This window comes from Lagenorhynchus albirostris, chromosome 6, assembly GCF_949774975.1.
Source record: "Lagenorhynchus albirostris chromosome 6, mLagAlb1.1, whole genome shotgun sequence".
NCBI classification, from domain to species: domain Eukaryota; kingdom Metazoa; phylum Chordata; class Mammalia; order Artiodactyla; family Delphinidae; genus Lagenorhynchus; species Lagenorhynchus albirostris.
This window is the reverse complement of record NC_083100.1, coordinates 38,200,722-38,228,099: the sequence shown is the minus strand read 5'-3', so window position 1 is coordinate 38,228,099 and position 27,378 is coordinate 38,200,722. Positions and strand designations below refer to the sequence as shown.

Below are 27,378 nucleotides of genomic sequence, written 5' to 3'. Positions count from 1 at the left end.
ACTGAATGGCATTAGGGAGAGGAATCCTTTGACAAGCAGTTTGGAGACAAAGCACCACATCGATGTCCAACAATACAATTCCAGCAGCCATCAAGGGACTGAAGCCCTCAGTCCAACAACCCATGAAGAATCCTGCCAATAACCATATGTGTGAACTGAGAAATGGAGCTTTCCCTAGCCAACACTGGGATGATAGCCTGTGAGGGACCCTGAGGCAGAAGACCCAACTGAACCATGCCTGGACTCCTGACTCACAGACACTGTTACATGATAGGCACTCGTTGTTTTAAGTCACTAAGTTTTAAGGTAATTTGTTAAACAGCATTAGATAACTAATACACCCAGTCTGCTCCAAACTACAGGAAATACTCATCTGCAGTCTAATTCATGCTTTATAGTCTTCAAGACTGAGAAACACTCAGGTCTGTATACTTGAATAAGGAGTAGGCAAGGCAGGGTAGTGCAAAACCTCCCTGAACATCTCTAGCAGAAAACAAAAAAAACCCCACAAAACATTGTATGGCAGGTCAGCATAGAGGAGAGAACATCTATAGGCACAAGTGTGTGTATTCAGATCACTAATTACACAAATTTGAGCAATTATATAACTTCTCTGGGATTGGACGTTTTCATGAAAAAGGTGGTGATGGGATTGGGCTAGACTGTGAGAACTGCTAACATTCTAGGACACTGTGATCTGAGGAACTGGGGAAGCCACCCCCCCACCCCAAATCTCTTTCTCATCAGCTGGAAACCCCATAATTAGGGAGCTGTTCCTTAGTTCTTCTAGGGACTGTTCCTGAGTTACTACCCAAGGGGAGACATTTTGAATGGTGAGACAGACGGAGGAGTAATTCTATGGATATCTTTAAGGACAGTGGTGAGAAGTAGGGTCTTGTGTTACTACAGAGCAGTTGAGGAGTAGTGGTGGCAGCAACAAAGGTAAGCGTGGTTGATTTCACAATTTTGAGGACCTATCAGGCGTCTTCTTTTCTGATATAGTGATCTATAGAGTTAATCACACTTCCCTCTTACTTTGGCTGTAAGGAAGTCTAGACCAAATTCAAGTTCAGTTACAGCCGCTGCATTAAATTTCAGGATTCCCATATTTGTTTGAATTCTTTTTCCTTGTCCTAATTTTTCTATTTCTAGTTTCACATGTCTTTGTTGCAAGCCAGCTTAAATTTTTATGGAAAATGTTGGAGGCATAAACAGGTAAAATAAACATAAAATATCTGTTTGAAATTTTTTGCTCTAATTGTGATTATATAAACAGAAATAGAAAATATGGAGACATACTTCTATCTTGATTATTTTCAAAATTTAAGGTTATTTGGCTTTGGCAGGGGACAAAGGTTTAAGTTAGCAGAATAAGTGGTAAAATTAGCATAACTGGAAAAATTAAAGACAACACAAATTGCAACAATATTTGTACCGCTTTTATTTGTAAAAATAACCATCTGAATGCATTTCCATAGTATATTACAGTTAAGTACTTCATTACATTATTAGCATTCAGTAGTTGAAAAAGTATGAAACTGTGCTTGAGAAGATTCAGATTGGTTCAAAGTCATTTCCTCATTTTTACAGTCATGGCATTTACCAGAGTCATTCAACTCCAACTTACGTAAGAAAACATTACAGACAAAAATCCCACTGAAATCATCAAACAATATTTTATGCTGTTACAAATATGTTATGCAAAATATAACACTGGCACCAGATTTGTATCATCGTGCTTTACAAAGATATATTGCACATGCTAAAGCATAAAATATATAGACAAAACTACCAAACAAAAGATATTTGCATTGAATTTTTAGATCACTGCATAAGAAACGCTTAGAATTACATTTTATACACACACTCAGATTGTCACTATCTTAAAATGCTCTTGCCCTATAACACTGACCTATGGTTTACAGTTCTGTAAAAAGAAAGCAGTTTAGCACTGCAATATCAAACAATTCCTATAGAAAACTTTGCATCTTCATTTTCATTTCAAAGCAGGTAAAAGGGGAAGGAGGAAAAAGACACTTTATACATTCAAAGAAAGGCGGAAATGAAAACTCACTGGTATTATATTGCTCTGATAACACTCAAATGAAAAAAATACCAAACATTTCACAGAACATTTTCAGAATATACAAATATAAAAAGGCACTCTAACTTCATATTACAAGACAAAAAAAGGGATGAGTTCTTCAACCAACACAACAGATAAGCAAACCTAGTTGCTCAACAGTACGAAGAATTACTAGTGCAGCAAATCCATTTGATGTTCTTGTCCTAATTTAATAATAAAATAATAAACCAAGCAGCTGTTTACTGCCTAAAGTACCAAAACATACTATGGTGCCCTTTTAGTAGTGATAAATAGAAATCCCCTGAGCTATTTACTGTGGAATCATAGCAGATTTTAGGCAATTTGGAGATAGTAACATATTTACCCAGGATAGGCAGACACCGGCGAATAGGTAAGTGCGATGAAACATGATCCCCGTGGCTGTGGTTAAAATACAGTCTAAAAAGAACACATTAAGGTAAAAGCACAATGTTTTCTGTTTTTGTTTTTCTTAGAAAGCTATGTGGAAAATCTAGCTTTATTTCTAAGAGATGTATGTGAAAAGCAGAACTCATAGTTTTTAAAGTCGTTTCTTAAAGGAAAAGAATTGGTCTGGGGAAGAGGGAGAAAGAGAGCGGGGGCGAGAGATGGATTCAGTGAACAATTCATAGCATGATTTCATTTTGTTCCTTTGTCTTCCTTCTTTCTAGCAGTGAAAGAGTGGGGAGAAGTCAGAACGCAGCTCCGTGGAGATAATGTCGCATGGCTGCCACTGTTTTGCCGCAATGTTTCTTGTTCTCTGTGCTACTCTCCGGGGAAAAATGTTAATGCTGCTTCACCATTAAAGCAGGCATCGCATATCCTTGCTTTAAATGCCAACTGAGCAAGATTTCCATTCACTTCTAGAAAAAGACTCTGCAGTATATCGTGCTTCTTCAGTGTTAGATCTCCCTTATTTTCAGGGTTTTGGTAAAGATAAGGTCATTACTGCTCATTAGCAATTTATCCACTTTTTCGAAACTCATCTTCTCAAAACAAACAGAAAGGACAGAGGGAGGAGGGGAACACAACACCAAGAATTAAAAAAACAATATGGTGGTGTCAAAATTTTTCAGTGAAATTAATACCAGTTCTTAGAAGTCCTCTGAACAAGTTCTCATTTGTGAAGAACCCAGCATGAGTTTTTAATTAAATCCAGGATATTACAGAGTAAGATTAAAGTCTTTTACAATTAGATGAAATATATAATACAGTATCTGTATTTGATCCAGACATGATAGAACACTGTTTTAAAAATATCTCACATATATTATAAGATAGAAATTTTCAGGGTGAAAATGGAATCGATTATAAAATGTCAGAGAGCACTACCTTAATGCAACATGTTTCTTTCCTGTCTCTTCCTCAAGTGGAAAATAGCATGAGCTGGTGATTTTTATTTCTCTTCTTGGTACATGTGCCCACGCACTGACATAGTTTCCCATTAGGTTGCTGGGATCATGTGAGATTTTTCAGCGCATTCAGGATAATTTCTATATCTTTCTTTGGGCCACTTTTGGGCATATGATCCAGTACACACTTCAGTTTTCATCTCGCAGAAGATCACAGGACTGCAGTGTCTTTTAAGCTCTGAGCTGGCTACACACGGGCTGAGCCACTGATGTTTTACCCCTTTCCGACCGACGTGGAAGAACCTGAGGGCTGGCTGGAAACCTTAGGAGTGGAAATGCTGCTGGGCTTGGCCCCAGGACTGAGGGCCAGCCCAGGGAGAGTCCTGTGTATTTTCCGGCTTTTTCATGATTCCAAGTAAGACAAGTAGGAATTAAAACAGAGAACAAACAATGGATGTTTCCTCGGCATTTGTTTCATTTCAAATAAATACAAACACATTTACATCAGAAGTATATGAACATTTTCTCTAGTTTGGCAAAAAAATAAGCTTGTAGTCAACACATTATCAGTTACAAATGTTAAGCCATCAACTAGAAATCTGTGTCATAAGAAATATAAAACAGAACAAAGACTGTTACGCAAAAAGATTACATTTTAACTCCATAGAAAAGCTATTTCAGTTCTCACTTCCACTTCGAAGGAAAACAATTTAAATCTTCCATTTTAGACTGAAGCATTTTGGTCCTCGTGGATAGCTGGTTGACGAACTACAGACATATATATATAAATACATACATATACGTGTGCATGTGTATGTGCATAATCTAAAAAGTCTCATTCTTCTTTTTGTACAGCTATTCCAGGTGTGGAACGGGGTCCATTTGACCTAGAAGCTTTGGCAGAGGGAGCAGACACAGTATTCACTACGGTGACTTCATCATCAAGCAACTTTAATTGGCCTTAATTTCCACATTGCCCATTTCTACATCGTGCTTTCACTTTGTTCCCTTTTGGAGTCACACTTCCACTCACTGGGGCATGACTTTGACCGAGAAGCTCGTTTAACATTTTACTACTGATGAACAATACTGATGGTTCTTATGTTTTCATAAAGTTGGTATTTTGATTTACAGACAAATTAATAAAGGGTAGTTTCATATTATATTTGCATTATGTCTCAAAGTTTTGGTGCAATATAATTTTCACCTGAAATGTTACTGGAGAGATTTGGGTTCGATCACTCGGGTGAAAATTAGTCACAGGCTTGTTATGGGGACCACTGAGTGCTACCTTTATGTTAAATGAAGAAAGCAAGTTCAATTTCCGTGAACTTTTCCCTTCATCTGGCAACTTTAACAAAAATCCTCAAAAAGAAGTTCTGGATATTTAAGTGCTTACTATAGATAGGATATGAATAATTGGACTCCTTTAAAAAGATTATTTCTGAAGATGAAGGCATTATTTCTGAAGATGAACACCTCTACCTTCGGCTTCTAGTAAGGAAGTAAACATCAAAGTGAGAAGAGGTTTGAGGCATTTCCTACCCAGCCATTCCCTCCCCTCCTGGGGGACATGAATGTCATATTGATACACTTCTGAGAACTCACCGCCGAGTGAGTACACGAAAAAAAATCTTTTAGAGACCAGTTCCCTCTCAGTTGCACTATCCACAAAGAAAAAGAATTAAATGCATTTTTTTATTCCTTACTTAAAATGAGAGGTAGACTTTCACAGAAGTATCTCAGATCTAAGGAAAATATGAAACAAAGCAAAATCGAGGCCCATCTGTGTGAGTGCTTTGCCCTACAGCCTAGCTGCCTTCCCTCGGTTTAATTAATTCCTTCTCTACTGGCTTCTGGAAGCTCGGGCCCATGATAATACTTGAACACAACATAAACCTGGAATTCAAGCTTCTTTCCCTTCCTCCAACATGGGTGATCAAGGAAAAGCTTCTACGGTCCAAAGTCAAAACGTTTCCGAATCAGAATCATTTTCATTGTACCCATCCTCCGAGCCTACGTTGTTACTGCACAGGCTAACCATGCTACCCAGGTTGGAGAGGGTCGTCCTGCTCAAACTGTCTTTTTTAAAACAAACGAAGTTGACAGCCGTCATGGTACTGGAAGGAGAAAAAGTCATCATGGTAGCCAGAATGAGGGCCAGGCAGTCAGCCACGTCTTTGTTAGGAGCGCAAGCCAGGGCCGGGGTATGACCTGGGCGTAAATGCAGACAAGGCAGTGGTTAGTCCAGGCAATCCAGAGGTGGTGTGAGCATCCCACAGTACATCTCGAACGACCTCACACGCAGAGATGTATGTCAAGTTAGAAATCATGCCAGGCAAAGGAGTTATTTCCCACAAGTCATGCTTAGGGTGAGACTGGAGGGGACTGGGAGTGGGAGACATTTGATGGAAGGTTTCGGGTTTTTTTCCTGCTTACATGACAACAACAAAGCATTATATTATCGGAAGTTAGGCAGAATTTCAGTCTTCGTCTAGTGAACAGAAACACGAGGGGACGGGGGTGGGACACAATTCCACAAGAAACAGCCACAGGACAATCAAAAAGATGTTTCCACCTCAGAGCACACGCACACACCATGCGCTTCGGGCTGGGGCCAGAGCACTCTCATTCTGAGAACAATGACTTTCCACTGTAGGTAATCGTGTGTCAGATTAGAAAGGATGTCAAGAATCAGATGTCTGTAAGAGTCAGTAACACCCTTCTGTCACTTCATATATACTTTCTATAAAGTATGCACAGGTAACTGGTTCTGGAGAAATGGAATCATTTGAGCAGATCAGACACAGGAAAGCACTTGCTGTATGTGATGAAATGTACTATCATTTAAAAGAAACTTAAACAGCATTTTAAGTAACATCAGCACCACTAGCCAAAGTCCCAAGTCCTAAATGTAACAGATGTGTGGAAATTGCTATTTGCCATAGAGTTGTCATTCTCTGCCATTTGGACTTGATGGGTCCAGTCCAGAAAAGAAAACTATCTCAACTCACGAAGCAGGTGCCATGGGGAGGTAGAGAAAGTCTTTTGACTCCATCTACTCTTATTCAACCTTTATTCTACTGGCTGGAAAGGGGTTCCAGCCCCTTGTGCTGGCTAAACTTCCTACTAACCACTCGCTCATTTATTCAGAGGCACTGGCTCAATAAAACTTAATTTTTTGCTGTGTTATCAGCATCTGACCTGATTTCTGCTCCTCTCCCCCCCTTAACAGATGATTCCTTTCCCTGGGATGAAAACAAACAAGAATGGACAGATATCTTAACATTCCATTCCACAAAGGTCCGTGATGAGTAAAGGAATTAAGATTGTAGTGCTGTACAAAATTGTCCCAAATGTTCCTAGACCTTTGGGATGTAGCTAGGCTCGGACACAAGCTGCAGTTCTGTAGGCCTGGGGCTCTTGTTCCTAAGGTTGCTGTGGGCTGGACAAGTTTCAGATACAGCAGACTTACACTAGTTTATTCTGGTCTCTTTAGTCATTTTGCAGAAAAACTGTGGGCCTCTACATGCCAACCCCAAGGTGTGTCTGTATGTATATATATATATATATATATATATATATATATATATATGGTCGTGATAAGAAGGTGAGGGAGGGTGAGGCAGGAGGACCAAGGAGATGGAGTAATAGAGAACTTTCTGCACCTCCTACATGAGTCAGGTTGGGGACAGAGCAGGGTACATGCTAGGATAAATGGGGCTGCAAAACCAAAACTAATAGGAGTTAGCTAATGATGTCATATGGCTGCTTACTTCTGAGAAATAGGCATGAGCTGCTAATTCCAATACCTGTAATAAGCAGTTAATTGAGTTACGTTAATACATTTTAAAATACTTTAATTAAATGCTACAATTAACGCCACATTCAAAAAATTACTTAATTCATAAATAACCAGAAGTTCCTCTTTTGCTCCCCAAGGTTCAAAGGCACGGCAGTTTAATACAATTCTAGTATTCATTAGCTTTCAAAAGTTTTCAGGAAGCAGAGTAGAAAGCTTCTGTTAAGAGTTAGCTCATTTAGAAACGGAACGTGCTATAGATCAGAAGAAGCCTTTCAAGCCTAAATGTTAATTTAAAAATTTTACTCATGTTCCCCAAATATCCATACCGGAAATATGAGTTCTGATCTGTTCTTAAAAGAATAATAATAAGAGGTTTGATCTCAGAATGAACTGAAATACAAAGATTTTGTTTTAATTCGAGCCCTTGAGCATGCACTCATGACATGTATGATCCCTGACTCTTCAGCATATGCAGTTAGAATTGGGTTTGAATGCCAAGTTGAAAGTTTTTGAGTGTGTCTAACATATTTTAACCACCACGCTGAGGAGTTTGAGACCAGCTGCTGACATTACATGCACATGGAAGGCACTGGGGGGGCTGCAGGGAGACTATATGTCTTACAACGACAGACAGGACAAATTATCCTTGTTTGACTGCTCACACACAGGGAACTTCCAAGGGGAAGAGAGTTCTCACTGCCTTTTTATCTAGCTCCTGGCTTTCTCGTTTTCCTCTGGCTTCACCGCAGGTGCGAGGTACCTGCAGTAATGGCTTACTTTTTCCACTTACCATTTTCATCTACAGCAAGTACGCAAGCCCCTTTGGCTAGCAGCTCCTCAACGACTACCTTCAAGCCATTGCGTGCAGCAACGTGGAGGGGTCTAAAAAAGATAACAGCGAGCATCAACTATGATATATATTTGTGTGAGAATGTGGCATTTTGGGTAGTCTGAGTGGCTAAAAGAAAAGACTTGAGAATCTATAAATAGCACATGAATATTTTCACTTTTTCAAAAAAAGATATTTGTTCACCACATCCTTTCCAGGTGCTAATGATCCAACTGTTCTTCCACGTTGGCCCAAATTTCTCTGCAGATATTACAAATACTCTACACCTCAAACAACCCTAGTGACAGGACACAAGAAGCCAGAAGAAGTACTCAAGCTCTGGTGTGTTTTCTAGAAGGTTCTTTACCCCTTGCTTTCTAGGTCAGCATTTGAATCACTGTTTCACACAGTTCATCAGTATGACTGGTATCACGATCACCCATATTACATAATCTTAAACCTCCCTGTTATTACTAAATGCACTAAATGATGTTTTATTGAATTTAGAATACCTTAAAGAATAATATTATACCCAATATATTCTGCTATGCTGCTTAAGAATCTTAATGAAAAAAAATCCTAATATTCCTTTGCCCTTAAAACGAATGCATAGGTAATTTCCCAAAATGGAAAATGAAGCAGCTTTCGGGTCTTTCACGGTAAGGATTACACTGAATTATATTAAAATATAATTAAGAAAATAGCTTAGAAATGCTTCAAATGTATTCTGGGAACCTGATTTATAAAACTTGTTTTCCATTTATAGTTTATGTGACCTTAAACTTCACGAAGGAGAAGACAGGTCTGTGCCTTTCACCACTGTGCTCCCAGCTCTAGCCTGGCATACAGCAAATTCTTATTGTTTGTTGAATAAATGACTATGAATCTGGGACTTGGTCAAACTTTAGTAGCCACACTTACGTCTGCAGTGCATTGTTTTTTGCGTTAATAAGGCTCTCGTCTTGTATCTTGTCAAGTATTAACAAGGCACATTTTTCGTGACCCTATGAAAAAAAAAAGATAAGAAAACATGGGACAGAGACACAGAAAAGTTCTGGAAGAATCACTTCATTATGCTCTAAAGTTAAAATGTATGCCCCGTCTAATAACAAAATAGGCTATTTTTTGAGTAATTCTTTTTTCTTCTGAAAGCAAATGGTTAAACAGCCTTAGATTTTCAAAGATTCTAAATAAGGTCTATTAGGACTTGATGAATATAAATCTGATCTAAAATATTGTTATTTCTAAGATAACTTTTATAATTAATGTCCAGAGAGCTGAAGCAGAAGCTAGCTCAGCTAGGTCAGCTGGTAAACAGAGAGTAGAATTAGGAGTGTCCTTTAAATTCTTCAACAATGCTTTTTAAACACAAGTCAAGTCCCATATCCTTCCTCAAGCCTTCAAATACCACGTCAGTGATCCCATCACTGGAATTCCCATTGTATCTGTTATCTGTATCATTCATCATCACTGGCTGCCTTATATTATGAAGAGAATCTTTTTCAGGAAAGGTCATTCTTTTCTTCCTCATCCAGAAGATACCTCTGTTATCTTATGACTAATGATGGTTGATAACTTTTTAAAAATCAACTGATGAATCAGAGACACTTTCATAACTTCAGGCCTAGTGCCCTGTTAAGGGGTCGCCACTTCTTAAACCCTTGATACTCGAAATGTGGCCCACAGACCAGCAACATCAGCTTCACCTGGGAGTTAGGAATGCTGAATCTCAGGCTCCCATCCAGCCCTCCTAAGTTAGAATTTGTATTTTAACCAGATCCTCAGGCAATTCATTTGCACAATAAAGTCTGGGAAGCACTGTACTTATACTCACAAAAACACAAACCTTGAAATGAATTTCATGAACCTGAGCACATTTTGTGGTTTCCAAAGGCTTCTCAGAGCATGAAATGAGAAAATGCAACCAATGAAAGGAATAGCTGAGACTTCTGGTACCACTGGGTATAGATAACACCTTTACTACTACAACTATATTGAAACAAACCACCATCACTGGTGATAACTGGCATCATATTATAATGCCTTATAAGAGAGACACTTAAAGATAATTTTAGAAGTGTCCATGGAGTTTTCATTCTGATGTACTGCTGGAGGAGGGTAAATGGTTGTAACCTTATTATGGGGCAATTTGGTCTTAAAAATGTTCATAGCCTTAGACTCACTAATTTCATAAATAGGAATTTAGATTATTATTATCTATACTTAGCATCATTTATAGCAGCATATATTTGAAAATAAGTAAATGTTTAACAATAGGGGATGGGTTGAATAAAGGACGGCACAGCCCTAAGGCAGAATACCACACATCTTCTAAAACACTATAATATATGATGTCTAAAAGAAAGATATTCATAATATATGATTCAGTAACAAAAGCAGGTTGTCAAACAGTATGATCCCACTCTCATAAAATCACACATTTATCTTTTACAGAAGCAGGAACCTTGAGCTATATGTGAACACGATGCTATTAAAAAAAACAAGCACATTCTTTGCATTGAACTATGCACCAGAAAAAAGGGGAGAATAGAAGCATACATGAGCACATTTATTTGCTTCATAGGAGAGTATTTTTTGGCTGTGTTATTACAATGTGTTCAGGTGGAACCAAATGAAAGCATGTGGAACTGATAACTGAGCTCCTAACCTGTGTTTTTAAAAGCAAAATGTGGTGCCACAACCATGAAGACAAATACAGTGGCAGCATCAAGCCAGACTGTGGCAAGACTTCAAGTGGCAAATGCCATGAAAGGCATAGCCCTTCAACCCTTGTGTGCGTCTGCCCTTTGCTTCCCCCTTTCAGTTCCACTGAGAGTGACAACAGACATCTTAATTAAGAGCCACGATACACGCTTCTGAGATAGATAGATTTAGGTATTATTGTTATTATTATTATTATTCTAAATAACAGTGTTTCAAATTCATTTACATACTTTACTACTAGCCAAATGTAAGGGTGTGTTCAAGTCCTTATCCTTTACAGCCAGGTCAGCCTGGGCACTGTTCACCAAAATATCTGCAGAAAAAGCCAAAAGAAAGTTACTCAGACTACACGTTAATTACATGCATTTTGGAGAAGTTACTACCAAAACAATAACACATTTAAATTTGTACAGCTCACATAATCATATTTAATATTATTGAAGAAAAAAGGAGCAATTTATTGCCATAACTGTTCTATTCAAATCCAAGGTCCATAGGCATTAATTTTAATTCCCTTTACAATTTTGTTATTTCCAGATAAAATGATCCTGTTCTATTTGGTTTCTAAATGTTGAGAGATTTCACTGTGGAAAGGTTGGCTCGGTTTGACAAAATCCATCCATAACCAAGTTAACAGGGGACTGAAGATGACTAGCAGGTAGATCAGGTGGCCTAAATAAAACGTCGGTCTTTTTTCACATGTATAAACCCAGAGGATGACCAATTGCTCGATTTTCCATGCCTTTGGTTTTGGATAGGCATAAACTCGAAGTCCGCAAGTCAAGCACGTACCCACAGCGCTGGCCTGCCCGTTCTCAGCAGCCATCATCAGGGCTGTTTTCCCTGAATTGTCTGTTGCGTTCACTTGAGCGTTGTGTCTCAGAAGAAGCTGCAAGCACTCCACATGATCAGCAAATGCTGCTGCATGAAGTGGTGTCCTAACGATTTAAAACAAGTATGATTTTAACTTCCTGTAAACACACTCTCTTTCTATGTATGCCTGAGAAACATGTGCATGGTATCGTCTTAGGGATTTAAAACTTATCAGCTTACAGAAATGGTGATCAGGTTCCCCCAAAGGCCATTCGGGGTGGACAGTGAAGTGTCACCGATGTGAACAGCACCACCAGATTTGGGGGGTATAGGAAGCGGCCCTGATAATACAATTAGCATCTTTACGGACCCTTTAATCTTGAGTTCCAGTGATTTCTCTCTCATCTTTGATAAACATACTTCCAAAATTAAGCCTTAAATGTGTAGACAATTGGCTATTTTTAAAAAAGCCTACATCATTTAACGTGAATAGTTGATTCCTTTGGGAGGACAATTCGGCATGATTTATCAAAATTAAACACTATGACCTCTGAACCAAAAAATTCCACTTCTAGGACTTTATCTCCCAGATACACTTGGTCATGTGAACAGACAAATGCACTAGACTGTTCACTGCACCACTCTTTAAAATACCAAAGTTTTGAAACAACCAAATATTCTTCAAAGCAGAACAGGCTGATTAAATTGTAACATATCCAGTCAATGGAATGATATGCAGCTTTGAAAAGAACATGGTAAATACATATGTTCTGGTATGGAAAGATCTCCAAGATATGCTGAAAGCAGAGCATTTCTACAGAATGTTCTCATTTGCATAAAAAGAACAGAAGCATATATATTGTAGCTATGTCTAGAAAATATTTGGGAGAATATAAAAATTTAGAAAGAACAGTTTAAAGTGGATCTCTCAGTGGAAGAGGCTGGGGTTTCTGGGCTAAGAGGGTAATTTCTTTAAATTATATATCGTTTATTATACTTAAGTTTTAAAACCATGCTTTTATATTACTTTTTCAATTAAAAAAACATAGATGTTTGGCCACTCTGCAACCACAAAGCAGACTAAGATTCATCAAGACAAGAGCCATGCCATCCTAGGATCACTTACCTGCCTTTGTCATCTCTACAATTGACAATACTGGAATCTATGGCCCCAAGTAGCAATGATGCACAATTCTCATGATCATTTATTCTAAAATGAAAATAGATTTCAAATTTTAAAATCTTGCTCTCTAAAAAATTATATATCCCCTCCTACTCCATCTTCCTATACACTGTATGTTTAATAATCGGACACATTAAAAAAAAACTGATGCAAATATCTGTGGTCTGTGTTTAATTTATGATTAAAGAAGACAATTTAGGTCATACAAATAAACTTTCTCTAACACGTTATGAAGTGGGTCGTCTCTACTCTCAAGAATTCTCAGAACTGCCTGCCTGAGAAACTATTAAATAAACTTTGTATCACCTAAATTGTCTTCTTTAATCATTTTAACAGTTTTGCCGATGGGAATGAGATTCAAAGCTGACTACTAAATGCCTGCAAGAAAGACACACAGGCAAGGTGCCTGCTGAACCCTCTGAGTTCATTGTTCCTCCTGTCATTACCGAGGGCCACGGGTAAGTCACTCTTAGACTTGAGCTCTGCTCACTTGCGTGCAGCTTTCCAATCCAAACAAACTTTACCCAAAAATTATTAAAAGAAAGGGTTTATTAAAGTTTCCAGAGAGCTTCCATAGCATAAACCACTGGGGGACATGGGGAAATAAGATAAGGGATTCAGACTGTCTTGACCAATGGCACATCAACATCTCAGTGGGCACAAGTTAGACCACTGAAAGCCATTAGAGCATCTGCCACGATAAAGGAATCTTCTCGTGGAAAGAGCGATCGATCTATCGTTAATGAGAATCTCAGAAGCCAAAGCCTCAAAATTGGTGGGCACGGATCAAGCACTGAAAAGCTGCTAGAGGGCTTGCACCTAAATCTAATTCTCCTGTGCTGGGTTAAGCTGGTCATGGAATGGTTTAGATTGACACTAGGTCACCCAAAAACCTCAAGAAAATTTCTATGCTATGAAGTACGTTGTAAAACACCACAAAATCCCCAACCCAGCAGCACATCTCTTAGGTATTAATTTGGCTCCAGGAAACTCAGGCTTAGCTAAAGAAATAGAATCCTCAAGTTTCAAAAAACTGAGTGCTCTACCTTCCAGCACACCTGCTTATTTTGTCTAAGAACTGTGGTCCTAGACGCTATATGTTCCAGTTAGACAAGATGATTCATTTAAGAAGTGCACTTGAAAGCAAGGGTTCCCAAATCAACAAACAGAATGGAATACTTATTTTAATCGGTATGCAGAAGCCCCCAGAGGGCTTCAAGATTCCAAAATAGCCTTACTGAAAGATTTATTGCAAAAGGCTAATGAAAAATTAAAGATGCAGAGGTACCTAAAACAAAAGACTATAAGACAAATGTGACCCTACTACTCCCCTCTGCCCTCCTTTACCTGAGTACTCAGGGTCTACTGATCCTCTACCTGAATTGCCTTTCCATTCTGAAGAGGCTACAAGACCATAAGCAAAAGTCTTCTCAAAGTTACTGGCCTTATAGCTGCAACAATTCCAAGGGCAAAAACCTAAAACACCATTGCACGGTCATCAAAACACCAGAGATTGGTGTCTCATTTGCAATCAACAGGGAAACTGGAAAAAAGATTGTCCTAGAAGGTTTTATGCAAATCCTTGGTTTAATTAAAACAGGCATGTCTTTAGACTTATCAGAATTAAATATAAGGCAGACATACAACTTTTATTCTACCTAGGTTTACTAAAAGTCAAGTAAGCCCATGTTATCTCTGTTACAGAATTTGTCAGCAAGAAAAATAACCTAAGATGATGGTTAGTTGTTTAATGTCTCATGAAATTTTCATGAGTAATCTAAACATAATTGTTAAGAACTGTAAATTAAATAGATGTAAGTAAGATAAAAGTTTATAAATGAACTTTTCAACAAGTATGCTTTATGGTATGTCTACTTTAAATAGTTTCCAAAATGCTTTTGGTAAGTTGAAACCTTAAAGCTACACTGAGATAAATTAAATAATGGATGTTCATTGAATATCTAGATCATTTCCAAATAAGACAAAATACTGAAACTTACTCAACATAAGTTTATCCACTTTTGGCTTCCTTTTACAGAGGACCTAAGATATTTGGTTCTATTAGTAAACATGTTTTGTGCCATGATGAAAAATTTACTATAAGGAAGAATATACTTTAAAAATTATGAAGTGTATTCATAAATTTGCCAATCCACAGAGTACTAGTGTAACACAGACCACAATTGCTTATTTCTTAGTTTTAAGATTTAAAATTAAGGATTCTAAGGGTTAATAATTTTAGTCAATTAAAACTAATTAGAAATAAGGGTGAAAGAAAACAACTGTATATGAAAAGTAGGTAGGAAAGCAGAATATATTTTTTGGATAAGAAAATGTATGAAGGACATTTTTGTTATCGTTTGTTCATTTTATTTTGTTTTGGTAAGGGAAAAGAGAAAGTAACTTTGTCTTAAAGAAAAATGACTGGTTATTCCAGAATTGGAAAAATAGGACAAAATCTGACTGGATGTGAGAAAGTTGTAGAAGATTTGTGGAAAGGAATCTTGGAAAAGAAAATTTACATGTGGTTGAGTTGGCTAAGATTGGAATAGACTTAAGTTTTTAAAAATGAGGCCTTTTTGTTTTGTTTTTTTTAATCTTTATGATCCTCTTTTTTTAAAAAACTTTTTTATTGGAGTATAATTGCTTTACAATGGTGTGTTAGTTTCTGCTTTATAACGAAGTGAATCAGTTATACGCATACATATGTCCCCATATCTCTTCCCTCTTGCGTCTCCCTCCCTCTCACCCTCCCTATCCCACCCCTCCAGGTGTTCACAAAGCAGCGAGCTGATCTCCCTGTGCTATGAGGTTGCTACCCACTAGCTAGCTATTTTACATTTGGTAGTGTACATATGTCCATACGTACACTACCATAAAAAATGAGTTTTAATATCAAAAGTACAGTAAAGCAAAATTAGAATTTGGTTTTCTCTCTGTTAAAAAGACAAAGTTTTTTTTTTTAAAGATTATTGGTGTGCTCTTAATAAGAAATTATAAACAAAGGTTTTTCTTTACCTTTTAAATAATCTGCCTGAAAAGCAAAGATTTTGTGTTTCACCAAAATAATTTACTGTGCTTCACACTGACTTTACCCGGTCTTACTTAAGAAAAACCACTCTTCTCAATATTAACAGAACTAAGGTTTGTGTTTGTTTTTGTTTTTAACTGCTATGTAATGTTCTATATTTGCCTTTGAAGTCTTTAACTGTCACTTTGGTTAAATGGATAATTAAGTATTGTTTCACAGTGACCTATGATCCTATTTGATCAAACATTTTAAAAGCTTTTGATATTCTGATAAACTTCCTAAAATCAAATTCTAAATAAAATCTTAAACTAACTTTGGGATTTTTCCACAGGGCCCCTAGAATATCTCAAAAGATTTGTTCTCTTTCTTTATCAAAAGAGAAATGTTAAACTAATTATGCTTAGTTGACATGTTAAATTACATAGGAGGCATTGTCAAATAAGAAGTGATGTTTAACCTTCTTAGGTTATATTTGTAGGGGTCTATGTTATCTATATGTGTTCCAGAAATTGTATAAAATTCCTAAAAATCTGGTATGTCCTGGTATAATGTTATCAGTCATAATTCCAGTTATCCAGTTATTCCAGTTAAATGTTGTGTGTCACAGAAATAACCAAATTTTCTTGTTAATTCCATTATAATGAACTCTCATCAGATCTTTAACCACAGGCATTTTTAAGTCTTTTGTCATTTGTAGACAGTTAATTGTTTTACTCTGATGCTTTTGCAAAAAGAGATTCATGGAAAAGACCCTACCAAGTACTCCTGACCCCTGACGCTGCTGCCAAATTACACAGTGTTGAACTTTGAGTGCATATTTCAAAACTGAAGAAGGCTCCACCTGACACCTAGTCCTCGGCAAATGCCAGAGACCTCAAAATCAAATTGACCAGAAGGAGCTAACACCGAAGTAAACTGCTTCCTCCCAAGATGCTGGATCAAGAATGTTTCTTTCCATTCCTCTTCCCCTCTCTGGCCATCCTTTTCCTTATTCTTACACCATGGAGGTCTTTACAATTTTTTTATCCACCTTTGCCTTGCCCTTGCCTGGAAAGATATATCATTGTTCACATATGTCAGGCCATTGCAAAGGGGGGTAATCTAACCTCCAACCTGTTGGATTTGCTACAATGCTGGTGATCTTGTGGTTTTGCCTACAGAAACTTCCCTCTGATTGTTAATGCCTCAGTTTCTCTGGAACGAACTCACTGAATAAACAATTCTGGGGAAATGGAGACAGAGTCGCAAGGAATATAAAAATAGACCAACTGGCTTAAAGAAGTAGGTCCCTCTTTGGGATCATTTCTTGACGTATTTGATTCTAGCTGGTTTGGTTCATGGGGACCCTGGCTTAAGATTGCCCTGCAAACCTTAGGAATACTTTTACTATTATTAATAATAATTATCTCTCTGGTCTGTTGTGTTCTCTCAAGGTTTTAGGTGAGTGTACGCAGCCATCAATCAGTCAACAAATGGTCTTTCTCCAACTGGAATGATGAATCTGATATCATTTCCTGTGAAATATATACCGAAATGCAAAGAGGCAATGGTAACTGAGAATAACTTACAACACCATCTTTGCTCAAACCTCTTGCTTGGCCAGAGGCTGATCAAAAGGGGGAACTGTCAAAATGATCTTGCATTAACCTTTCCTCAGTAGGCCAGGTGCTGCTGATCCTGAGAAACCACGTCCGCAAAAGGAAACTTAACTTTTAGTTTTCATGCTCTTGTAAATGTTCCATCTGCCTAGAGGTCAGACCATCTAGGTAGCCAGTCCATGAGCGCCAAGTTATATGGGTGATTGCCCTATTCCTATGATACCTCAAATAAAGCCAGATACGTAACCCCAGCCAATCAGCTAGTTTTATTCCTGCTCTTCCTTGTTCCCTATTTTTCATCCTGTACAAGCTTCCTGTCTCCTGCCCCACTTTGCAGCTCTCTGAACTCTTGAGAGTGGAGACTGCCTGCTTCATGAACTGTAAAATCAAGTTTGCTTCAATAGTCTTCTTTAGTCATTTTAACAGTTCTAAAGGCACACACTCTGTAACCGCTAGCATTTCTTCAGAACCCCCTACTTCCAGGAAGGAGTTTACTGCACGCCACTTACACAAGGCATCATGTTAGGTGTTTTGGAGATACACCAAAGTGAAGAAGACACGTTTCTTCAGATTTAAAATCACTCCTACTCATAATCTATTATCTCTTCTTTTTTGATCCACTTTATACCTCTAATGTCTTTCCAATCAAATGACCCAGCTTCATGTGAAGCACAGAGATGAGGCAAAGACAAAGCACTCCCAACTCTTGGGCCCCCAGGCTGTCCATCACTGCCCAGGTGAACATGGACCCCCAGATGAACACAGGCCCAGGTGACCATGTTCCCCCCAAGCTTACCATGGAAGGCTGTCTCAATGTCACTGTATTCTCTAAATAATGGTTCACACTATGAGACTAGAGCAAAAATTACATTTATCAAAAAAGAATTTCAACATTATGAAGAATTACCATATATGAAAAGTCTTACTCGTACAGAATATCTTTCTAATCATCCACAGGCATATGTTGTTAACCCCAACTTATTTTTAGAATTTGTCAGACAGATGTGAGGTATATCTGAAGAACTCTTCAGGAGGTGTGTGCTGTGTTCCTCAGTCCACCCCTTCCTGCAGTTTCCCTAGATGGTCTGTGAGCCACCTTGGAACCATGGCACTCCACAAAAATTTCCTAGAAAATCATTAACGTTATGGACTGCACTTTGCTATCAGACCTATTTGCCTTTAGCAGTGAAATGGAATATATTGGTCTTATCTATAATCTAAAACCCTTCTCCTTCCCTGAAAGGCAATTTCTCTACATGTACTTTAAAGAATTCAAGCAACACCATTAACTTCCAGCATTTCTACTTACATTGCACAGTGCAGTGGAGTGAAGGGATTACCAGTAAATTTCCGAAAACATTTTTGCTCCAAAAGTACCTCTATGCAGTTTTCATTACCTGCAAGGAATCAAAAGAATTTAGGGAGCTTCCAAGAAAGAAACTTTGTTTAATTCAATCTATTTTTATCATTAAGTATTGAATTCTGGCCTATGAATTTTCCTGAATTAGCTGAACATTTATTCTCCATGGAATAAAATTCACCAAATGTCAAAATGTTATTAACTATGCTCACAGGTGTTCTGAGACATAATGAATAAATAAAACAGTGAAGGCCATATGGTCTGGTGGAGAGAAAGAGAAGAGACCTCATTTACAAGCAGAATAATTCTACGTTACTCTCAGCTCTTAATAGATAGATGCCTAACATAGGTATGCCTCAGTTTGCCCATATTTACAATAGAAAGTTTCCCTTTCACCCATATGATTAGGTTCACTTATAATTATGTACCCTAGGGAAGGGAAGATGTGAGTGATAGAAAATAGTATTTAAGATAATGCCAGTGAAAGGGCTTTGACTGTAAAACACTATAGAGTATTTAAAATGGCACCAAGAATAGATCCTGGCAAATAGTATGTACCCAATAAGTATTTTTTAATAAGTAGATGAGTGAATGTGAATAACTATTTTCAACAAAATGACAGTTTTCAAGTCAACTGAATTTAAGTTAGGCCCCAGCTCTATCAGCGTAGTTGTTATGTGATCTGTGAGCCTCAGTTTCCTACATAGAAAAACTTAAAGCAGGAATACATGCCCTATTGATGTCACAGGATGACGGGAGCTTTACTTGATGAAGGACCTAAATGAGGTTTGTGAAGCAATGTTAACTGGTTAAGGCAAGAAGGTAAAGCTAGTTGGCTTTGGAATATAGGTTGTTGCCCTGGAACTTCTCCTTGGCCGAGTTCAGTGCTAAATTAGAGTTCTCTTCCGATCTGCCCCAAAAGGATATAGATTGGACAATTTTAAGTATTAAAATAAAATCAAACCTTTCTTGTACCTATAAAGAAAAAAAGGTGAAACTGCTTTTAGGGAGAAGCATATGAAGTAATGAATATAAAAATCCCCTAACTATATGTAAGTTATACTGTTTAGCTTTCCAACTATACCCAACACTCACTCAAACAGTTCCAGACACTTCAACCCCTTTATTAGTATGAATTCCCCCAAAGTGCCTAGCTTAGGGCAGCACATACCCAAACCATTTCTTAGAGACTATATGAATCTCAATCTAAAGGTCTATGTAGGTAGGACTGGGGATCCTTGAACGACTTTCAGTATCTCAAAGTGCTCAGAGAAGGAGATTCTGGGGAGAGGGGAGCTTAAACCTCAGACCTGGAAGACTGCACTGGAAAGGTGAATTGTTTAGGAGAGGACTGTTCCCTCTCCCCTGCTTGTACCTTGAGAGACCTAAGAACAGAGAGACCTGCCATACCTACCCCACCCAACTCCAGGGGAGAAAATGTGGTTTGTGGCAGGGTTTCCACCTGCCATTATAATCAATACTCTTACTGCGTCTTCCCCTTTCTGTAGGTTTTCCAGTGCCAGATAGCTCTCACAGCTTAACTCCGATGGGGGTTAGGGAGACCTCGCCCATGAGCAGGTAAATTAAGAAAGAAATCACGGGCTTCCCTAGTGGCGCAGTGGTTGAGAGTCTGCCTGCCGATGCAGGGGACACGGGTTCGTGCCCCGGTCTGGGAAGATCCCACATCCCGCGGAGCAGCTGGGCCGCTGAGCCTGCGCGTCTGGAGCCTGTGCTCCGCAACGGGAGAGGCCCACGTACCGCAAAAAAAAAAAAAAAAAATCACAATCCTCCAATGGTAGTGAGGGAGCAAAACAAAGTTGAACAAGTAGAGGATTTGACTCTTATTGAGGTCAGAACCAATGAAAAAAGGAGGACTGTAATAAAAACATAATGAAAGGTATTAAATTAAGGCACCATAAAAGGCACCATAAAACCTTTGTGGACCCAATAATCATAGTTTCTGAGTGCAAATTTTAATAGAAGAATTGAAAATGGAAAAATAAAACAACAAAAGCAGAATAAGTAATATATGGGAAAATATTCATGTTCGCTTAGGGGTAGGAGACCTTCTTAAGCAAGACTGTAAACCCAGGTACCATAAAGGAAAAATCTGACAGATTCAACTACATAAAAGTTCAAAAATCTCTGTATGGAAAAAGACATCATCAACAAGGAGCAAAGACAAACGGTAGATTGACAGAAAACGTTTGCAACACACAGAACACACAGAGGATTCATATCCTAAGACAAGGTGCTCCTACAAATGTGTGAGAAAAGATAAACAACTCAATAGGAAAAAAAGTGAGCAACAGAAGGAAAAAGTAATTTCCAGAAGAGGAAATGAAAATACATAAATCAATACACTATTAGACAAGGAAACACAAATTAAAATGAGATACCTTTTATCTGCCCTTCAAATTGACAAAAATTAAAAAGATGATATCATTTTGGGCTGACAAAAGTTTGGGAAAGTAGTTTTATATTCATGTTTGGTGGAGTAAAAAATTATGATATACCAAAGTAATATGGTATAAGTTATTAAAATTAAAAAATATACAAGCCCTCATCAATAATTTTACTTCTGGAAACTTATCTGACAGAATATAAGGTCCATAATATGAACACACACACTGCAGCACTGTTTGTAATAGGAATAAAACCTGAAAACAATTTGAGTGTTCATCAACAGGGATCTGGCTGAATAAATATTAAATTCTGGTTTACACACTCAGACTCATGCATGTCTATACCTATTTATCTATCTGATACAAAATACACAACTATTAAAAAGATCAATGTATACTGATACACATTGACTTGTAAGGATATCTGCAATAGAATGTTAAGTACACAACAACAAGAAAAGTTACAGAATGATATTTGTTACATGATTCTAGTTTTAAAAAAACAGATGCACATACATCTGTATTTATTTACATCCTCAAGGGAAAATTATGAAAGATAAACACCAAATTACATCAGAAGGTAAGTTTGGGAATGGAGACAATTTTACCTTAGATGCCTCAGTATTTTTGAAATGTAACAATTAGCATGCATTTACTCTTCTACTCAAATAAGCGAAACACAAATTTTTAAATCTCCTAAGTAGCAAGTGTAACTAAATAAATGGGGACTGTGAGACATAAAAAGGAAATACTGAAAGATAAATCATGCATCTACCAGCTGTCAATTGTGACAGATTATTACATCATATTGTTTTGGTTGTTTTTAGCTGTATTATTTTAATTCCTTGTAGGATCCCTGGTTGTCTCATATAGAGAAGAAACCCTGATTAAAACTGGTTACTTCAGTTCATCAGAAGTTCTGATTAGGAGTTACAGGTTACTGATCAACAAAAAGAGTAAAGTGAATTTTCACTCCATTATGGCATCATGGTAGCCACGGAGGGAAAAATATCAAAAAAATAAAAAGGTATCTTTTTTGAGGTATCTGAATGCAGAAAGATTGGAAACCCTGGTTTACAGCTTGATGCTTTGTTCCCACCTCCTCTGAGATCACAGTGGTGTTGGGGCAGGAAGTCTGATGGAATTCAGCCCAATGACAGTTAACTCACCATTGTAACAAGCCCAGTGCAGCGGCGTGTAGCCCTGGTTATCTTTGAAAGAACAGTCCTCCTCGGAAAGTGCTATCTGCAGCAGCTCACTCAGCCACGTGGCGTGGCCACGAGCAGCCGCATAGTGCAAGGGTGTCCTCCCTCTGGAGTCTTTACACAGAATCGACACTTCTTGTTCCAGCAGCATTTGCACACATTCCTCATGTCCCGTCATAATCTGATGCATCGCAATGAAAAACACAACACAAATCTGAGAAGACTCAGGAAGCGAAGCAGGTGGCTAAGGGAGGCTGGGCTCAGAGTGAGTGGACATACACCGGGGTCTTAAGGGAAACAGACTCTATCCTACTTGGGAGGAGAGAGGCAGGACAACCTAGCAGGATTCATAACAGAAAGGTCTGTGTGAACACCAGCATTTTAGAAACGTCTCTTGACTCTCCCAACATAACCATGAAAGGGAATCGTGATGTAGTGGAAAGCATCAGCTTTAAAATCAGGAAGATGTCAGTTAAATTCTGGCTCCCTCTTATAAAACCTGGACAAGTCAATTTGTCTCTCTATGCCTCACTTTACCCACCTGTAAATGGGGAGAGTAATAAGGACCTCACAGCCTGTTTTGAGGACTCATGAGATCTGTAAAGGCTCTCAGCCTGCTGTGTGGCCCACAGGAAGTACCCAAGAAATAAGATCCATGGTTATGGCGTTAACCGCTCATAGCTTCTCTTCTTTTCATTGATCATGGTGGTCAGCATCAGCTTCAAATAGCAATTTTCTGATTTCTACTTTTGTTTCATTTGGATTATTTGACATGCTTTAAAGAACAGTTCAGCAGGTGTGTAGGAAGAATTACCCACAGGATACATATTTCAGGTGGGGAATGGGCCTACACTGTATAAAGAACAATTAAAAACAGCACGGCTACTCAAAACTAGGTAACCGTTGGAATAAATTATGACACCCGTACACAGTGGAGGATGAAAAATGACAGGGCAGGAAAACATTTAGTGATATGGAAAAAGGTACTTGATATACTAAGAGAAGAAAAAGCAGGTTCCAAATAGCATCTTCAGTATTCTCTCTTTTTAAAATTTAAAACAAATCTATATTTAGAAAAAAAGATTGGTGATATATACACCAAAAAGTGGTTATCTCTAGGAGGTGGGATTACTAGAGATTATGATTTTCTTATTTGTGCTTTAAAAAAATTTTTGCAAATCTCCTATGATGTGCATGCAATCAGAAAGAACCAATTCTACCAACAGTAGGTGTTCATGTATCTACTATCACAATCAAATGCGATAACTCAAGAGCAGGACCTAAGAGTACCTGCCATTATTTTACCTTTGCAAAAGATCTTGTAATTTCTTTTTGGCTGACTGAGGTTAATTGGTTATCTCAGGAAACAATTTTCTTACTAAAAATTCATATGGGCAGGGGGAGAAGAAACAAGCTCACTATGAAATTGCTTGACTGAAGCTGAGGAAAATACACATACCCCTCTGTGTAAAGCTGTGCAGCCCATGATGTCAACAGCATCCACATTTGCTTCCTTTTCAAGTAACAACGAAACAGCATCAATGTGTCCATATGCTACTGCAAGCATCAGTGGGGTTCTAGGAAAACAGGGAAATTAGGCTTTTAAAAAGATTAAAAAAATACTCACCGATTCCAGTGGGAGGATCTCCCTCTCTCCATCTCTCTGTCTCTCTCTTTCTCAGTCTCTCTCCCCTCTTGACAATTGCTTGATATTTTCTGAGGGTCCCCAACTTGCTATCTGTCACTTGGAACAAGCTATCTGCCTCTGGTCTCTAATGGCCACATGGAATGGCGGCAGTGGACTGATCAATACGGGTGGGGCACAGGAAGATTCCACCTCAAAATGTTCATTTGAATTCCATCATTTTCAGAACTATGTAGCACTGACCAAATATCAATTGAGTAAGGAGTGTGTATATGTAAGAGATGCTCTTGCTTCTATCAGGGCAGCTCTACTTTCATGGTTTTCTACGTCGGACTTTGGCTCAAGATTTTATTTGAACAAAGCTTCATTGCCTTAAAGAAAAGTCAGACAAGCCCAGAGACGAAAGATCCAAGTGCTGGGATCCAGAAGGTGAGGTTCCAGCTTTGGCTTTCAACATGAACTCATATATCTGGGGTGAGTCACTAGTGTTTTATTGCTCTGTGTTTCCTACTTGTAAGAGAAGACTGGGTGGGAGAACGGGCTAACAGATGGAAAATACTTGGGAAAAACAAACTCAGGAAGGATAAAAATATGAAGGATTTTTACAGTGGAGATAACTTCTTGAGGTCTGTCCTATTACATTATTAATTTAAAAAATGAGACTGTAGGGCTCCCCTGGTGGCGCAGTGGTTGAGAGTCTGCCTGCCAATGCAGGGGACACGGGTTCGTGCCCCGGTCCGGGAAGATCCCACATGCCGTGGAGCGGCTGGGCCCGTGAGCCATGGCCGCTGAGCCTGCGCGTCCGGAGCCTGTGCTCCGCAACGGGAGAGGCCACAACAGTGAGAGGCCCGAGTATCGCAAAAAAAAAAAAAAAGAGACTGTAGCAGCTTCAGAAGAGGGTAAAAATGGATAGAAAAGAACAAAGGAGGGAATATTTTGAAAAGGCCAGAGCACATGGCTACAGACATAAAAAGTTGGCTGTTTTTCATCGAGATATACACACACACACATTTTTCTTGGATATACACTCCAGTGCAAAGCCACTGCATTATTCTAGGACCCTCATCCATGAATTTCACCCCAATATATACCCCCAACCTAGAATTCAGCAGTCAGCCCTCCTAGCTATTTAATAAATTAACCAGTCACCTGCAGTGATTTGAAATGTCAACCCCAAGCATATGAACACTTACTGTCCTTTGGCATCTTTCACGTCAACCACTTCTGGGTTGTCTGCAATTTCTAGTAATAGCCGCAAACACAGTGTGTGACCATTAATTACTGAAAAAGAAAATAATGGACATTCTTTTAACAGACCACACATATCCCTCCAAAGTGAACTTTACTGGGACTTCAAATGGGTGGTTTTCAATTGTTGCTAACAGACATCTCCAGGTTTCCAGGTCGTGCCAGCTGCTGGGCAAAGCACACACTGTGTATGTTACCAACCCACCTTCCCCTTTCTTCCTATAGGGCACGTTGGTCCTCAACTAACTTTTTTCCCTGGTTGCTGTATACAGGCTTTTTTCCCTAAACAGGACATTCTTATCTCCTCCTATGGGACTGATCATCTCTCTCCACTTTCCAGTTATCCTTTCTGTTCCTCTAAGAGAGCCTCTCAATTCTGTATAATCATCCTGTGTCTAGCCTGCCTCCAGCCCTTTGTAAAAAGAAGGCAGAAGGGAAGAGGAGTGGGGAGGGGAGCAGAGGAGGGGAAGAAGGGAGACGGGAACAGATCTCACTTCTTTTCCCCACCATTTTACATTCTGAGGTAGACGGTGAAGCAGTTATTCTGCCCCAACTGATTAGTGGTGACTTAAAGCAAAACGTCAAGCCAGCAAGGTGTACGCGAGCCATTGGCTCACTGCTCATTGATTGGCACCCGCAGGAGACTCACAGATGGACCCCCAGTAGCTGGAGGACTCCTCCATGTGAGTTCCTCAAATCAAAGCCTTCATTTCTCTGCCTTTTCCCGGCGGCCTCCCACCCCACCCCACCCCCCATCGCCTCTGTCCCCCGCTTCCTTCCCTGCCAAGCTCTGACTGGGGTGTGGCAGGCCCTCACCCTGCCCCTCCATCACCCAGCTGCCCAGGTAGTGACTGGCAAGGGGCAGGAAGTGTGGCCCCAACCTTGGGTTGGCCTTGACCGGCCAGGGCAGAACCCACACAGGGCAGGGCGAGCACAAGGCAAGATGCTTCTTTTAGGAGCTGCAGTGCCCCAGGGCCCGGAAGCAAACCTCCCTCCGGGACGACAATCCTTGAGGTGAGGTACTTTCCTCCAGCTCGCTAAATGGAACCCACAGCCTTACAAAAGGCATGGCTTTCCATTCAGGGAGTAGGATAGGAACAAATGTGTTTAAAATTCCAAACGTGACCTTCTCTCCTCTCTGAACAATGAGAACACCATAAAATACATTGCATTAACCTCATTATGGATGTGGAGAGAGAAGGGAATAGATGCAGCTATGTTAGGTTGATAGAGGCTCTTCTAAGAGCTGCGTTTTACAGCCCTTTTTATTGCATGCCAGTTACGAGAGAAGGCTAATTTAACAAGGACACATTTTTCAGGGACAATACGTATTAGGATTAGCTCACATTCCTCGACACCACTCAAATTAACTACAGGAATAATACCCGCATTTTGTAGACATTTCATTCAGCGAACGCTCAGCAACATCCCATTTATGTACCTCAGGAGGAAATTTTGTGGAAATATTGTTGTTGCTGCTGTGTTGCTTTTTGTTTTAAAAATTACATTAAGTCTGTTACCAATGGTGAAATATGCAAGGGGTTTAATGTATGCTCAAAAGTAAATAATTAGCAGAGGACTGATAGCTAAATACTACAGGTGGTGGTATTTTATAATGCTCGTGAAATGGAGGTACAGCATATTTTGATTGATTCCTCTTTCTAGAGCAATTTGATATTCTTTAAATACTCATAATCATAATGGTTCCAAGGATTTTGATTTCTGCCTAAACAGAAAAAGGGGGGAAAAGTCATCTAAGTTCATATCACTCATCCAGGATGCTGGAGAGCAAACCAATTTCTTCAGTAGTGTGTCTTTTTTTGGGGGGGGGGGCAGTGAGGGGGTGGGAGGTGAGGCCGTGTACAGTAGCTTTTTGAACTTAGCTAATAGCCCTCAGTAAATATAATTCCCCCTTATCGTAAAAGTGTAGCTACCCTAGGATTCTCGTTGGCTTCCCACAAACTATGTTTTTCCGCAATTGCCTTCCAACAAAAAGATGCTACCCTCTCCTTTAGCTGTGCACTGCCAAGTCCAGCTTTGTTTCAGACTAGCTCAGCCTCTCCCTGACTATGAGTG

At 39.0% G+C, this 27,378-nt stretch overlaps 1 protein-coding gene across 1 annotated transcript in view; it reads right to left on the bottom strand.

Moving 5' to 3' along the window:
* Nucleotides 1–1,417: 1,417 nt before the first annotated feature.
* ANKRD44 (ankyrin repeat domain 44) overlaps nt 1,418–27,378 on the bottom strand; it is a 317,887-nt gene continuing 291,926 nt past the window's right edge. Inside the window, exons 19-28 of the mRNA XM_060152397.1 lie at nt 25,248–25,335; nt 23,869–23,986; nt 22,374–22,590; nt 18,749–18,836; nt 12,754–12,837; nt 11,607–11,752; nt 11,045–11,127; nt 9,012–9,094; nt 8,052–8,143; nt 1,418–5,670 (exon numbers count right to left, since the gene is read on the bottom strand). Coding sequence (XP_060008380.1) covers nt 5,423–5,670; nt 8,052–8,143; nt 9,012–9,094; nt 11,045–11,127; nt 11,607–11,752; nt 12,754–12,837; nt 18,749–18,836; nt 22,374–22,590; nt 23,869–23,986; nt 25,248–25,335 — 1,247 coding nt within the window. The 3' untranslated portion in view covers nt 1,418–5,422. The remainder of the gene's footprint in view (nt 5,671–8,051; nt 8,144–9,011; nt 9,095–11,044; nt 11,128–11,606; nt 11,753–12,753; nt 12,838–18,748; nt 18,837–22,373; nt 22,591–23,868; nt 23,987–25,247; nt 25,336–27,378) is intronic.